Genomic DNA, 15,191 nt, shown 5'->3' on the forward strand with positions numbered 1-15,191 from the left:
TAAACATCTAAAGTTTAAAGAACAACTAAGAATACAAGCTTTTGTGTGGGCTCTCCAGTTAATTGTACTACTGTATAAACACAGTGAAACTAATAACGTATTGCCTCTCATACCCTTGTGATAGTATTTAACCATGTGTGCAGACTGAGTGGTTGTGCTACATGTGGAAATGCTGGTGGTAGCACTGTACATGGGCACAACAATACTACACAGTGGAGTGTACTGTGAATGTATGGTGAGTGCAGAAGTGCCTGCATTGGATATTACAAGGAGGACCTTGGGTTCCATTTTGGGAAGCACAGGCCTGCCTAGTAAAAACATGAGGAGTAGAGGCATCTTCCCTCAGACAGAATTATATACTGCTGCATTCATGTAAGCTGGGAGGGACAAGCAGTGGGTGAGGGGGAGCCAGGCTCTGCCTGTGCATTTCAAAGGGCTTTTTGATTCAGTGACAGATCACAAGAAAAGGGCCAGGACACATCTCATATATATGGAGATGGGGCTGATAAGAGAATGTAGATCTCCTGAGCGAGGAGCAGTGTCAGATCGACTGGGTCATCGCCCATGTGCGGAAGGTCACAGCGACCCCATATGCCAGGAGGGTCTGCAGAAGAGGCAAACGTGACTGGACAGTGAGCCTAGTTGGAGTGACCTCGTATTACAGAAGGGGCCGCGCTGAGGCTGGAGGTCCGAGTTGTTGTCCGTGATCCAAATTGCTGCTACACCAAGATGGTGGAGGCTTTGTATCCGAGGAGTCCAGAGGACAGAGTAATCTCCATCAGAGCCCTGTCGGAGCAAGGAAACTGCCCCCACCGTTTAGTTGGCAAGCTGTACAAGACATCTGGGTATGCTTCGACGTATCAAAATGGGATGATGACATGCGTTTCTAATCGCACTCAATAAACCATCAAAGCAACCATAGAATTGTGGACAGCTTAAAGCACAGTAAAACTAAGATTTCATCTGTAAGTTTTTGTCATGATGGCAGATTTACCAAAGCAATATACCATTCTGTCCAATAAACACTTCTGTTTGTGAGAATAAATAGGGTTTGTAGGTTCCTAAAACATGTGATATCCAGAGCCAACAACTGAGCTGCAGCTTATTATGATTTTTTTCATCGTGTACTCACTATACAGCAATTCATATGCTAAGATATAAGGAATGAAAAATGGGTATGAAGGAAACCAATTAATTTCTGGAATGTTATCAAGATACTTAATTTAGGAACTGTGGTTATTTGTACACCTCTGAAATTGGAGTTACCCTTTCTGTCATGTGATTCACAAGGCATTGTACAAAATTTCTTCTTTCTTGCACACTGGCTTACATTTGGATGCTCAAAAAATGCACAGAAATCCAATTACAAATGTTGTACTATTCTTTGTTCCCACATGTCTCCAGATAAAAACAGTACCCGACTTGTGTGATTGGGCCTAGAGTCCTCAACACAAAACACAGCAAAACGCAACCTGGAGACATCTCATTTCACCTAGCACAATGACATTTTTTTTATAATTACCCGCAATACCATTCAGTCCTCAAACTTTAGCAAACATATATATCTTCCTTAAAAAAATATGAGTGCTTGGAAGATTTCCCTGGGAGGCAGCCGAGCACAGGCCCAAATAGCACAGTTGCCTCCATTGCCAAACCAAGTCATTTTTGGCAGTGTCTTCACTTTGCATTTTGCCAGTTGGGGCCAAACTCCCTATCTACCTCTGCGGGGCACCCCATTTTGTTTCTTTCCGAGAACACCCCTCCCCACCCATCTGCGCTGGGTGGTGCAGAAAGCATGGGGAAGCAGATTGGTGGCTAACCACGCCAGTGGTCCTCCTAGGGAACGGAAGGCAGTATTGCCCCTTCGGGGGGGGGAGGGGGTTGCATGGTCTGATACCAGGTGGGCAACCCTTTTGTGTATGCCGGGGGGCAGTGCAGCCCCCCAATTGGTATAAACCTGCTATCTGCCCCCGTGGGGCAGGTCTACCCGGGGCAGGTCTACCTCAATCCGCCTCTCAGCTGGGACAACAAATGTATGTGGCACATAGCCCGATGTCATGGTGTGTCCACCCCTTGGAGTATTATTATTTTTATTTTTTTTAAAGAGAAATCTAATTCCAAGTGTCTAGTGGACTTTCTATCCGCCCCCCCCCCCTTTTCTTGCCCAGGGGGGGGAGGGGGAAAGTGGGGGCAAGCACCTCACCCAGGATGTCATTTATGACATGGGTTGTCTTTGCAGCTTTATACTAGACATGGGATTTCTAACTGCACTGAGGTTGAGGAGCAGGGCAGTCTGGTAATAGGAGAACTGGGGTTTAGTTCTATATCCATTACCATAAAATAGCTCTGTGTCCTCGAGTATCCTTTCACTAGTGCTTCAGATCTGTAACTTTTTGGCCAGTTGCCTTTGGAAAACATTGTGTAAAATGCTCAAATTTGCTAATTTGGTGTTTAGGATTGTGGTAGTGGAGAACCCTTCAGCTTCCTATTTGGGCTTATATGCATCAGCCGCTCACTCCATCATATTTGAGGCAGATGTTTACGCCTCACCAGTTTCAGATTTCACCAGTCACCACTGAATTAACTTGACTATCGGGCTAAAAATGGTAATAACACAGTGTCTGTGAATCAGGAGGCAGACTGGGCTACGGTGAGGTATGCCAGAAGGTTTGACTCACATGCTACTTCCCTAGTTCTGGAGGTCTGAAAGGCATAGACACAATCTACAGCCTTGTATAGCCCTACCTTGTGGTGGCTGCCCACCTCGAAAAATTTAAAGTAGCAGAGAACTGCTTTAAAAAAAATCTTTTGAGATAAACATCATTGGTACTGCTGTCAATTGACCTGGGCATTAGTGTCTTTGAACCAATTATAAAGCTATAATCACTATTGTATTGGCTTAGGGCCTGATTACAACTTTGGTGGTGTGGCACCTTCAAAGCCATACTGACACCGCCCGCCAGATTAGGATTTTTCTCCTGGTCTAGCAGGCAGTGGTTTGGTGGTCCCAGGCGGTGAGCCTAAGAAAGGCACTGCAATTGAAAAGCTAAAGCAAGTTCCTGCACGGCATATTCCATGCCGTGCAGGAACTGGGGGTGCATGCAGACAGCAGGGCACACCATGTGTCCCTCTGCATGCATGGCTCTGAGGCACCAGGGGGGCCTTGTAGGACCCCCTTAGTTTCCTCATGCCACAGTTTTTCCATGAAAACTGTGGCGATGAGGAAACTCGTAATATGCTTGGCGGTGCCGCAGTAGCACCACCAGTATATTGCGGGCCTCAGACCTTTGCAAGACTGCCAGGGATCACAGATCCATGGCGTTAGCTTTGGTCCCATGGCGGTCCGACCGCCCAACTTGTCATAGGGCGGTCAGACCGGTTGTGCCCGCACCACCACCATGGCTACGATGGTCCATCAGACCGCCGTAGTCCTAATCAGGCCCTCATACTTTGGACAAAAGCTGCAATAAGATCTTACAGAGCTGTAATAAGAGTGGCAAGCCGTAGAGCACTGAATATGCACTGGTTTGTGCCATACAACCTTTTTGAAGCTGAGGTCAATTAATTTTTTCGTACTCCCTCAAGTCCATAATTGTTGCCTCATGTGGTTTATCTAAAAAAGAAATCTACTGGGAATCAGTTGACCAAACCAGATTGTTGGACGCTAATTGAAGCGGTCTTACGGAGTTCTTTTTGATACATAAAATCCTCCTCCTGTTTGATAGCTAACTAGATTCTATTAAACCTCAATATGCTAACGTACTGTGTTTGAAGTTTAAGGTTGGGTATTTTATCTTTAGTTTCACCCACATCTAAGTGGGACAGAAATGAAATGCGATCAAGCCATTGCCTATTGAGAGCAGATTTCTGAAATAGACGTCAACTTAGTTGGTCTTGCCTGAGGCAGCGGATGCACAGTCGCTTGCAAGACATTTCATTTACTAAGAGGGTGCTTAGAGCCCACCCATTGACTACCATTGGTTGGCTTCGTCACTCATTTCTTTGCTTCGCTTTGGTCACTGCATGTCAGCTTCACTTCCAATTCACTCCCCCCTCCTCCCGCACCGGGTTGCAGCGGTTTAAAAAAAAAAATATGTAGCATCAAATTGGCCCAAGAACAGCAAGGGCATTGGAGTGCTTTACTTGAGCACTATATGCCAGTTGTCATATATAGACAACAGTCTGCTGCTGTACCACATGGCTAAAAGATATTGACAAATTCAATAGCTTTTGCATACATGGGACCTATTGGCTTTGGCTGTGCTTGTAGTTTTGCTGCTCTTGCTCAAGAATAGATTAAAATGGACCATTCCAGGCTTTCAAAATATGGGCATACTTAACTATTTGGCTGTGTTTAGTATAGTTAAATTTGACACATCTGCTCATTTGGTCTTCCCGGACTATTGCTAATTATACATCTTGCCTGGATAACTAGATCCAGTTATTTGTCTCTCGTGCAATGAGGTTTCTTATTAGTTTACATAGCTGGTGTGTGATTATAAGTGGGCTTGAAAAACTTGCATTGTACTTAATCATTTTTATTCATCTTGATTTATTATGCAGTAACCAGTCATAATCGGGGACCTATTATTCAATTATGTATAACTAGTCATAATCTGGGATTTAAAAAAATGTTTATCTAGTTTGGTGGAAGCTCAGTTGTATTAAATCATTGTTTTTTGTATTTAATGTGTTTTATGGGTACAATACTGGAAGTAAACATTTATTCTCAAAACTGATTTTTAGTACTTTCGTGTTTAAGTAACAATATTATAATTGTTATTATTCCTTAAAGTAAAACTGTAAAGTCGTTTTTTTGTCATGAAATGTGATTTGAACACAGCCACTCTCTCTCTGTCTGTCTCCACCCTTTTTTGAGTTGCCTGCAGGGTACGTGTTTTTAAGCCTTTTGAATGTTTTTTTTTACAGTTAGTGCATGATAAAGAGCTAGCAGCAGAAGATGAACAGGTGTTTCTTATGAAACAACAGGTAAGAGCAATTAGAGCCGTTTTTATACAATTACATTGTGAAAACAGGGTTGCTTTATGTTCTAGAGATGCCTGTTTTAAAACGTTTTAGGTGCATGTACTTTTTACTACAGTGCAAAGTAACCTTGGTAGATCTTTGCTAGTTTCAGAAGTAGTTTTCCCGTGCATGATTCTCATGCATGGTTAAGCAATATTTCCGTTTAAAAAAAGAGTGCTTAAATTAAATTGCAGTGCTATACCTTTCTGCTTCTGAAGGGACCGCCTTCTCACAGGAGAATATGTCTAGGTCTTGCTTTTTTGTAAACCAATGAGAGTTTGGTGTTGCTGTAAGCCCTGCATATATTGTCAAAGTTTCTCTGCATGAAAAAGAGTGCTGTGTCGTAAATGGCAAAATATGCTTGAAGAGTGGTTGTGAGGAGTCACCAAGGTATTTGCATCAAAGGTTCGGCCTTTGGACCTGTATCACCTAAAAGGAGGACTGTCAGTAGGTGTGATGTTGCTCTTTTAAATGCTTAGCCTTTGATAAACCTCTTAAGAGTATATGCACGACCCTCTAGTACCAAAGGGCTAGATGTTGTGGCCCTTGGCTAGCTTGAGAAACATGCTTGGCAGTTCTCCAATTGCCTTCATGGTCGTGCTTCACTTCTGCAGTCGTGGACATTTTTGGAACTAGAGATGAGCAGTCAAAACTGAAATGACTCCAGTTTCCAGAAAGGCAGTAAGTTGCCAGCACATGGCCAATCTCCATTATAGTACTACCAGCCGCTGTCCTTGAGAATAAGGTAGGGTTGACTCTGATTTTTTATTTAGAGCCTGTGATATGCCCCTAACCTTGCAAGCAATTAAAAATAGGCCACTGCACTTAAGCGGGGAGCATGGCATTGTCTGAGTCCCAGTGGCCTTGTATGGAACTTTGGCAGTTGGCCTTCATACAGTGTCATACTGGACCATTTTCTTATATGTCTTAAGACTAGGAAAAGTTAGGATACCTGTTGTGCAGTAATTCTAAGTCACATTACTTCACAAAACTTGTAAATCCTAACACACTACTTAAAATAGTATTTTTCCGGCTTTGTCCTTCTGTACCGAAAGAATATTCAATATTTTTATTTTAGACCCTTACACACCCTATTGGGATCATCCTACATCATCGGGTCGCACACTGGTCCCAAAAAAACAGTCGGCTCAACCATCTTCCACGGAGCACTTTGAATAATGTTCTTATCTTGACAGGGAATATAAATATTAAAAATGCCTAATATTCACCCCTGTTTCCCTTTATTTTTGGGTGCCACTGGTATGATTACAATGTCAATTACCTGGGTGGATCAAGGGGAGAGTTACTACCCCGTACCCTCATACTGTGTCGACTTGGTTCACCTTTCCTCATGGCCCTTGCAGGGTCTCTGGCTTTCATCAGCACTAATTGGTAATCACTGTTTCTTCATGCGTGTCAGTTTCACAGTTTAGTCAGTGGTGCTGGGTCTGTGACTCGTCAACTCTCATGACACTTGACATAAAACAAACATCAATAAGGCCTACTTGCCTGTGCCTCGGATGGGGAGGCATATACTAATGCCTGTTTACATCAAAATCATGCCATGTAAGAGGATTAAGCAACAAAAAAAGAAATAAAGGTGATAAAATAGAAACCTCAGCTGTTCTGAGTGAGTATTTGAGGATTGTGTTGATATAGCATGTTCTCTTGATGCATGCATCGATATGCTTGTATCCTGCATGCCCATCCATATATTAAATTCGCCCATATTCCCCAATGTTCGGTCGAGCACAAGCTATACACACAGTATGCAATCTCTTGCTTATTGCATGCATCTCAATGTAATAGGGGAAAAACTCCTGGCCTTGTTCATATACATCATTCTGCACTACTCAGCATCACAAACGAAAAACACACAAACAAACTTTGATAAGGTGAATTCAGTGTGGTATATACCAGGTATTGCTGCAAGGATGATGTGCATAGCACTTTGTGAGGTCATAGTCAGTAATGCTTTATGATTTCGTACCCTTCACAGTGTATAGTAACACTGTATACGGGCTGGTGGGACACTTGGAATTACCATAAAGCCGATACCTTCGTCCTGAAAGAAAAGAGTCGGAATTAATGGTGGTAATGAATGCTAAATCCATGTGTGAATGAAATATGTTCCAGAGACCTGTTTAATCAGACATATAAGGTTACCTCTTGTACGTATGACTTCAATGTCACCAGCTAGGTGGCATGTTTTTGGCCCCCTCTGTATCAGGATGCAGTTTAAGAGGTGGAAGAGGTGTGGCGCAGCAGCCAGGGTGCTTGACTCCGGACCATGGGGCTCACGGTTCGATCCCTGGCGCCGGCGGCAGATCAGCCCAGCACCATGTGACTCTGGGCAATAGCTCGCTTAATCTTCCCGAGGGCCCCCAGTGCCGGGAAACCACTTCGAAGGTAGCTGTGCGCTTTACAAATTCAAAGTTATTATTATTATAATACTTGAATACTTGAATTTGGCACATATCCAAAAGTGGGGTAGTCCTTATCATATCTAGAATGAATCCCCGATAGAGATCTAGATGGTGACACTGTTATGTTAGTTTGGGTACCGGGGTTGTGGGACTGAAAACACGCACACTGCGACAGAATGCCCATCGCATAGAAGTATACTTACATAGAAACCTTTATCTGAACACCTAAGACTAAATCCACAAAACTGTTTTGACAAAAATAAAGCTAGGGTTGCATTTTATATAGTATGGTATAATCACTTGCACACCACACACGCTCCTGAGACCCTTTTCCAGTTTTGGCATACAAGGGTCATTGCAGATGCCACACTGAATAACATAAGGAGTGGCACAGAAGGGTGCACTTGCTAGACACAGGTTACAATGGGTTGTACTGCTATTTGCTAAGCATACCAGCTGATACAGTATGCATGGCACGGTCAAATGTCTGTTCTACTGGTGGCAATTAATCAAACGTATGTGGTTCTAGAATTGATGGAAAACTGGCACACTTACTTAATTGCTCGATTTTCACCAAAGGAAGTTACTTTGTTGCCTTCATGACATGTCAAGAGTGCAAGAATATTGCTAGGTCATTACTATGGAAAAATGGTCACCTACCCATGTCTTGGTGTTAGCGGTGTCCTTGAGCTGGAGTACAGTAAGTAGTCCGTGCACGTCTTAAACTTTGTATTCACAAGTCGTAGCTGCAAGATCATTATTGTGTGCAGTTTCTGTCTCCTGCTGTCCTCTTTTTTGCATGTTTGTTTACCATCAACACACTGACAACTACCTTCCACCTGATTTCCAATAATGCTTTCTCCTACACCCCGTTCGTGGTAATCGCCCATTAATCTAAAGGGAGTATCCTAAAAACTGTAGAGCAGCAAGCGAGAAGGTCATCTGACTGTTGGGGCCAGTGCAACAGTGTCTTTCTGCATGGTGAACTTTAATAGATTGGTAAAATATATGGTTTTAGGAGAGGTGGATTGAAGCACACTGTTCCAAGGCAACAGAGGCAGCAACAAGATAATAATGTAAGCATAGAATTACCACTCTGTTCTGAAAACAGAGCAGTTTAATTCTACTAAAAGCAGACGCTTACAAAGAAAATGTAGAGGTACTATGTCTAGAGGAAGAGATAGTTTCTGGAGTTTAAGGCTTTAAATCCTTTTAAAAGACCAGGTAAATTGCTTTAAATGTAAATAACGTGACACATCCTTGGTTTATGTATTCAATATGTGCACGTTTGTAAATCTCTGATAGAATATAATTGTTTCCTAAATCTAGGCTGCCTAAGATTACGTTAATATGGATTTCTTTTTAGTGTTAGTTTTCCATTTATAGTCCAATTCGAAAAAAAAAAACAATCCTTCAGTTAACAGGAAAAACAAACACTGGCAAAGGCAATAGGTCTTGTCTGAGGCCTTCTGGCTTAGTCAATGTTTTTTTTTTTTGCTCTGCTTTACAGCATCTCTGGGTGCTTTGTGTGCCTTTTTGCTTACCAATCAAAGTTCAAAAGGTAAATAAAAATTAAAGTAGCTCATAAGTGATTTGTTTTTTGTTTGTTTTGTATTTTTACTGATGGGGTATGGGATAGGGGAAGCAAGATGGAGGCCAGGTGAGCAACATGGAGAGCATGCATGGGGGAAGAGACACGACTTAGAGAAATGTGGAGCTCGGGGGAGAAGAGTAGCACATGAGTGAGAGAGCAACATGGTACTGGTGTGGGAGAAAGATATGACGGAGACAGCAAACCGGGGAGGAACATGCTGGGGAGAAGTGCACAGACAAGAGCAACACAGAGTCACGGAGGGGAAAAGAGAAGTAAGCCATGGAAACAGCTGGAAAACACATGCACTTTCATGGAGTGCTTAAACAAAAAAAGAAAAAGGTAGTGCCTAAAAAGTAAGGAGAGGGAGGACACACGTAATGAGACCATGCTGTAGGTGATGGACAGATAAAAGAAGGAAAATCCACACAAGGCCACAAATAAAAAGCAAGCAAATGAGTGCCAATAAAAGCCAACAATGGTGAGCAGTGGGTGGGCTCAAAGCCCACTTTAAGCTGACAACAAATCTTTTCACCAACAGACAGAGTGCACTGTCTAGTAGGCGAAACCCCAGAAACTATTTCCTAGATTAAATTTATTAGCATACAGCCATTCATGAAGTGCCTTAATTCAGGGAAGAAATCATGAGCAAAAGCTCAATGTATGCATTTGCAGAAGAACAATTTTGTTATTTTATGGGCATTTGAATTGCATCTCATGATGTTAACTGTTCATAATGTTGTCTTTCCAGTCACATCTTTCAAAGCAGCCAGCAACACCCACAAGAGCATCTGTAAGTGATTTTTTTTTACATACATTTGTACATTCTTAAGACCATTTTATAAAAGAAATAGGATGTCATTTGCCAAAATGAACAACTATGAATTTAAGAATATAGGGATTAAGTGTTGAGCCAATCCAAATAATTACTGAAGGCTTTATACTATGCATAGAATAAGTTAATCTGATTAATGACTAGATACAGCAGCTCTGAATTTGAACTCTTTTCAGTTAATCTTTCTGTAAACATTTTGTAACTGAACTCTTGGATCACTTGTCTATCAGAAGAGCAGGCACTCTTGCTTAAAATCATTTAGTTGATTGCATTGTATTTTCGGAACTAATCTAATGAGAATATTGTTTTCAAGAATGTTACCCGTTCCAAAAGTGTTAGATTAACAAGTGCTCTTGTTAAACTTGAACACGATTTGCTGGCCATGTGTTTAGAAACTACGTTTATATGCAAACTCAAACCAGGCATATTACTCCATTTGCTTAACATTAATATTCAATTCAGAGGCTTCTTTTTCACATAAGGGTCTTTATGTTAAAATGATAATTGTTAAGAAAGATGATAACCTTGCAACTTCACATTTTTAGCTCCTCTCTCTTGTAATGAGAACATAAAAACCTGACCATTCACCTAGAAACCCCTTTTGTGATACCCAAGAAGTAGCACAACTGTGATGAGGAAGAGTGGGACTCCCATTTTATAAAGATCGTGCATAAGTAATTGAGATGTTATCACTTCGTCCCTTTTCTCTGTGACAATCCAGACATTGTGAAGATATACTAAGCTGCACCAGTCTTTGATCAACAACAATTGGCATTAACTAAAAAAGTAATTTATGACCCATGACCAGATGGGTGGTTTGGTTCCAGGACACTGTGTACGAAAGACAGCAAGCATTTTATAAACTACCAAATCAATGGCTAAAAAAAAAACAGTTGCAGTTACTTGTATTTTGAGACCTATCTGCATTAGTGTCCTATTACTAATAGGCATATATGAATTAAAGTCCAAACTAATAGATGCAACCAAGCCAGTGAGAGACAAGGCCACCATTGACAGCACTTGGACAAATCCCTACGCGTTGGCCATATCTACATATTTCTGTGTATGTATAGCCCACACATTCCGCGCTTATCCAACCCTGTATAGGGGCAAGCAACCTAGAATCACAGAGGTCATCTAACAAGTGAATGAATAAAATCAGCAGCTCTTAATTGCTGTCAATAGTGATTGTTCTGTTCAGAGTATTAAACGAAGGTTATTAAAGACCGTAGGCCCAGCACCTTTTGTCACCACATGACCTCAATCTAGTGAAGGAACCACTTGCAAAGACGCAACCCCAGAATGTAAGCAGCCTGCTAAGTTGAGGTGATGACATGTACTTAATGAGGTAACTTGATGACAGGATACTGAGGCATTTACATACTTATGGTAAGAATTTTTAAGTCTACTCAGGCCTTAACTGGCATGCAAATGAGTACCTTTCTTAATAAGTGGCAGCATGTCTCGCATCGAAGGCTGGACATCAACAGATGTGTTTTGTAACCTCCTTTTTTTATTTCATATTCTAAATATCTAGTAGGCCACCACCTAAAGCATTTCATTATCAGTTGAAGCAATTAATTGAGAACACAAGACAACTTTGTGAAAGTACTGAGGAAGACCTCACAAGGCTCAATAAAGTTCACATTTATACCAGCATTCCTTGATGACCTTGCCAATGTGGCCATGTCTGAACTGGGGTGGCAGAGTGGGCTAAAGAACGGTGACGGATCAAACCCAGATCTGTTGACTGGGTGTGAGTGTTTGATTGGTTCTGATGCTCCGTCCATCACCACCCCCTTTTGTACCGCTTTGTTCGCCATAAGTTGGCAGGGTATGCTCAGACGTGAGTCCCTTGCTCACTTTGCCACTGGATTCAAGCAAGCCTGGCTGAAGACGGCTGAAATGCCAGAAACCGGTCCTAGGAAGCTTGTTTCCGGTCCAGGGAAGGCATGGCTTGGCAGTTCGGGCTGGACTGTTCCCATGAGGCACAGGGTCAGACTGATTTGCATATGGCCATGTCTGAACTGGGGTGGCAGAGTGGGCTAAAGAACGGTGATGGATCAAACCCAGATCTGTTGACTGGGTGTGAGTGTTTGATTGGTTCTGATGCTCCGTCCATCACCACCCCCTTTTGTACCGCTTTGTTCGCCATAAGTTGGCAGGGTATGCTCAGACGTGAGTCCCTTGCTCACTTTGCCACTGGATTCAAGCAAGCCTGGCTGAAGACGGCTTATATGCCAGAAACCGGTCCTAGGAAGCTTGTTTCCCGTCCAGGGAAGGCATGGCTTGGCAGTTCGGGCTGGACTGTTCCCATGAGGCACAGGGTCAGACTGATTTGCATATGGCCATGTCTGAAACACCATATTTCTTGGATTTAGATAGCCCCAAGATAGAAGTGGCTATTGATGAAGATACTTGGGTGGCACACTTTTCTAAGATCTTTAAAGAGACAGTAACAGTAATAACAGGATCAGAACTCTCTCTCTCCCAAAAGTTGACTATCCTATTTCCCTGCACTTTGACATTACCGAGGTCCTAGCGGCCTTGAAAGCAAGTAAAAGTGGGAAAGCCCCAGGCCCTGATGGGGTCCCAGTAGACCTGTTTAAATTCAATCTGGATCTCTGGTCCCCCATCCTTACCAGAGTATGCACCGCAGCGGCAAAGGTGGGTTTGATTAAATCATGGACTAATTCAATTATGATCCCAATCTTTAAAAAAGGAGATCGTCAGGACGTTAAATGTTATCGTCCTATCTCCCTACTGGACTCTTTAGGCAAGGTCGTTGGTAGAGTCGTGCTTGAACGACTCCGGCTGTGGGCTGAGGAGGGAGATATTATCTCAGATCTTAAATTTGGATTTCGGGAGGGGTTTGGAACGGTGGAGCAGGCCCTTAATCTTAGCCTGATCATGGGTAAATATTGCCAAGCAAAAAAAGAAATGGTATAAACGTAGATTTATCCGCCGCTTTTGACTGTGTTTTACACACAAAACTTTGGAAAATTTTGACATATATGGGAGTGGACCCCGCTCTTTTAGATTTTATGAGAGAGCTATACTCAGGGGCTTCTGCAAGGGTGCGCTTTGGCACGAAGGGGGAGTTGACCGCGCCCTTCGGCGTGGAACGAGGAGTTAGGCAGGGGTGTGTCCTCGCTCCCTTCCTCTTCTCTCTGTACACAAATGGCTTGGAGGTGGAGATGTTGAGGGGGGCTTTGGACCTACCTCGGGTAAAACGGCGTTTGATACCCGCTTTGCTCTATGCGGACGACGCGGTCATCTTGGCACGCACTCCATGTGAACTGCAGAAGTCCCTGAATAGATATGTTGAGTTTATGGGTGGCCTGGACCTACAAGTCAATGTCAAAAAAATCGTCATGGTAGCTGGTCGAGCTAAAAAACGAGTAAAGAACATCTACCTCAAAGAACAAAAACTGGAGGTGACCACTCAGTATTGCTACCTGGGAATAATGATTGACGATAGACTTAATTGGAGACCAGCAGTTGAAGCTAGATGCCATCTGTTCAAAAGAGCCATAATGTCCCTGACGAGTTTCTCACAGAGATTAGGGAAAAGGCCTCCAGTGGAGCTATTAAAAATCTACTTAGCCAAATGCCAGGCGATTGCCCCCTATGGAGCTGGAGTTTGGGGATTTGTAGATGTTGGCGCTCTTCAGGTCGCTGAAAACAATTTTCTAAGATTTCTCTTAGCTGTACCAACGAGTACCTCAGTCTATGCTCTCCATCTGGAACTTGGAATCTCCTATCTCGAGGATCTGATAAGAATTCAGCCTTTATTGCTCTGGCGGCGTATTTGGACCTCTGATAATAATGCCTTATCCCAGGAAATTTTGATAGACTCAATGACCATCGACCATTCTCTAAAAATAAATTGGCTTCGGTATATAAGAAATTTCTTCAAGGATCTCGGCCTGGAGAAATATTATTCCGAACCCAAAAAAATCATTGAACTACCGAAGAGAGAGCTGAAAAAACTGGCTCTAACTCCTTTAGAGTCCCTGAGGTTGACATTTGAGGCAACAAAATCATCGGTCCTCCACGCCAATTTGATTCAGACCACTCATTCTATCCAACCATATTTAACATTACAGATTAGCACCTATCACAGAATGTTACTGACAAGATTCAGACTAGATTTTTTCTATAGACTAGTATCTTTCCCCGAGAGAAATAGATGGGATCTAATTCCCACCACTTGTCCTTGTGATGAAGTATCAATACAGTCAAATTTACATACAATTTTGTTTTGTAAATTTTATCATCCACATAGGAAGGTTACTACCTGTATTAAAGCGATGGGGACTAAGACAATGTCGTCCGGCGATGCTACGTCTTCAAATGTTAGAATCTGAATTGATCTGTTATCATGTCCTTAACTTTTTAAGATGTATCGTGAAACATAGGAATAATTTATAAATTGGATTTTGATTTTAGTCCCTGTTGACGAGCGAAATTATGTGAATCCTTGGTCGAAGGTTATACGACATCTGTTTGGTTTAAATACCATTTTTCTGTTTTAAAATGTGTCTTCATTATGTATTCTATTGTTTAAAATGTTCTTTTATGGTTTTTAAATCTGTAAAAAACCGAATAAAGAAGATATTATTATTATTATATGGCCATGTCTGAACTGGGGTGGCAGAGTGGGCTAAAGAACGGTGATGGATCAAACCCAGATCTGTTGACTGGGTGTGAGTGTTTGATTGGTTCTGATGCTCCGTCCATCACCACCCCCTTTTGTACCGCATCATCCCAGGCGAAGCATATGTTCTTAAATAGACTGGCAACCCTTGAAGGAACTCCCAAAAAGATGGATGGTAAGACATGGCATAAGAGAACGCCTTTGGCCAAGAAGTATTACTTTTGTCTTTGCAGCCTTAAATAAACTCTCATTCACCCCTTAAAAACTTTTAGTCAGGCCACCATTCAGAGATATCAGGGTATTGTCAGCAGAGTACTGTAATTTTAGTTGGGCTTGAAGCTTCATATACAGCTTGAACAACATGAAGGAACAAACTGATCCCCGAGAAGAGCCTAAGTTGATTGTCAGGAGGACTGAAGAAATTCTTCATTATAAAGACTAAAAAGGGCCAGAATAAAGTAAATGAGGACAATTTGAGATGATTCACCAACAGCATAAATCTCCCCGACAAACCCTTTTTTATGAAAGAGATGGAGAGCAGGACAGAGTAACCTCATAGACTGTCATTATCTGGCTAAAAAAGAAACTGCACCTTTAAGAACCCAGAAACCACCAATATCCCATCATGCGCAGCCGGTGGCAGTTGCTAGAGTT

At 42.3% G+C, this 15,191-nt stretch overlaps 1 protein-coding gene across 2 annotated transcripts in view; it reads left to right on the forward strand.

Annotated features, from left to right (window-relative positions):
• The window catches only part of DYNC1LI2 (dynein cytoplasmic 1 light intermediate chain 2), a 225,951-nt gene that overhangs the window by 167,627 nt on the left and 43,133 nt on the right, over positions 1–15,191 (forward strand). For both annotated transcript variants that reach the window (XM_085638555.1, XM_085638556.1), the window contains exons 9-10: positions 4,930–4,989; positions 9,794–9,835. In XM_085638555.1, coding sequence (XP_085494681.1) covers positions 4,930–4,989; positions 9,794–9,835 — 102 coding nt within the window. The remainder of the gene's footprint in view (positions 1–4,929; positions 4,990–9,793; positions 9,836–15,191) is intronic.

The sequence above is a fragment of the Triturus cristatus genome, chromosome 12 (assembly GCF_964204655.1).
Source record: "Triturus cristatus chromosome 12, aTriCri1.1, whole genome shotgun sequence".
Taxonomy (NCBI): domain Eukaryota; kingdom Metazoa; phylum Chordata; class Amphibia; order Caudata; family Salamandridae; genus Triturus; species Triturus cristatus.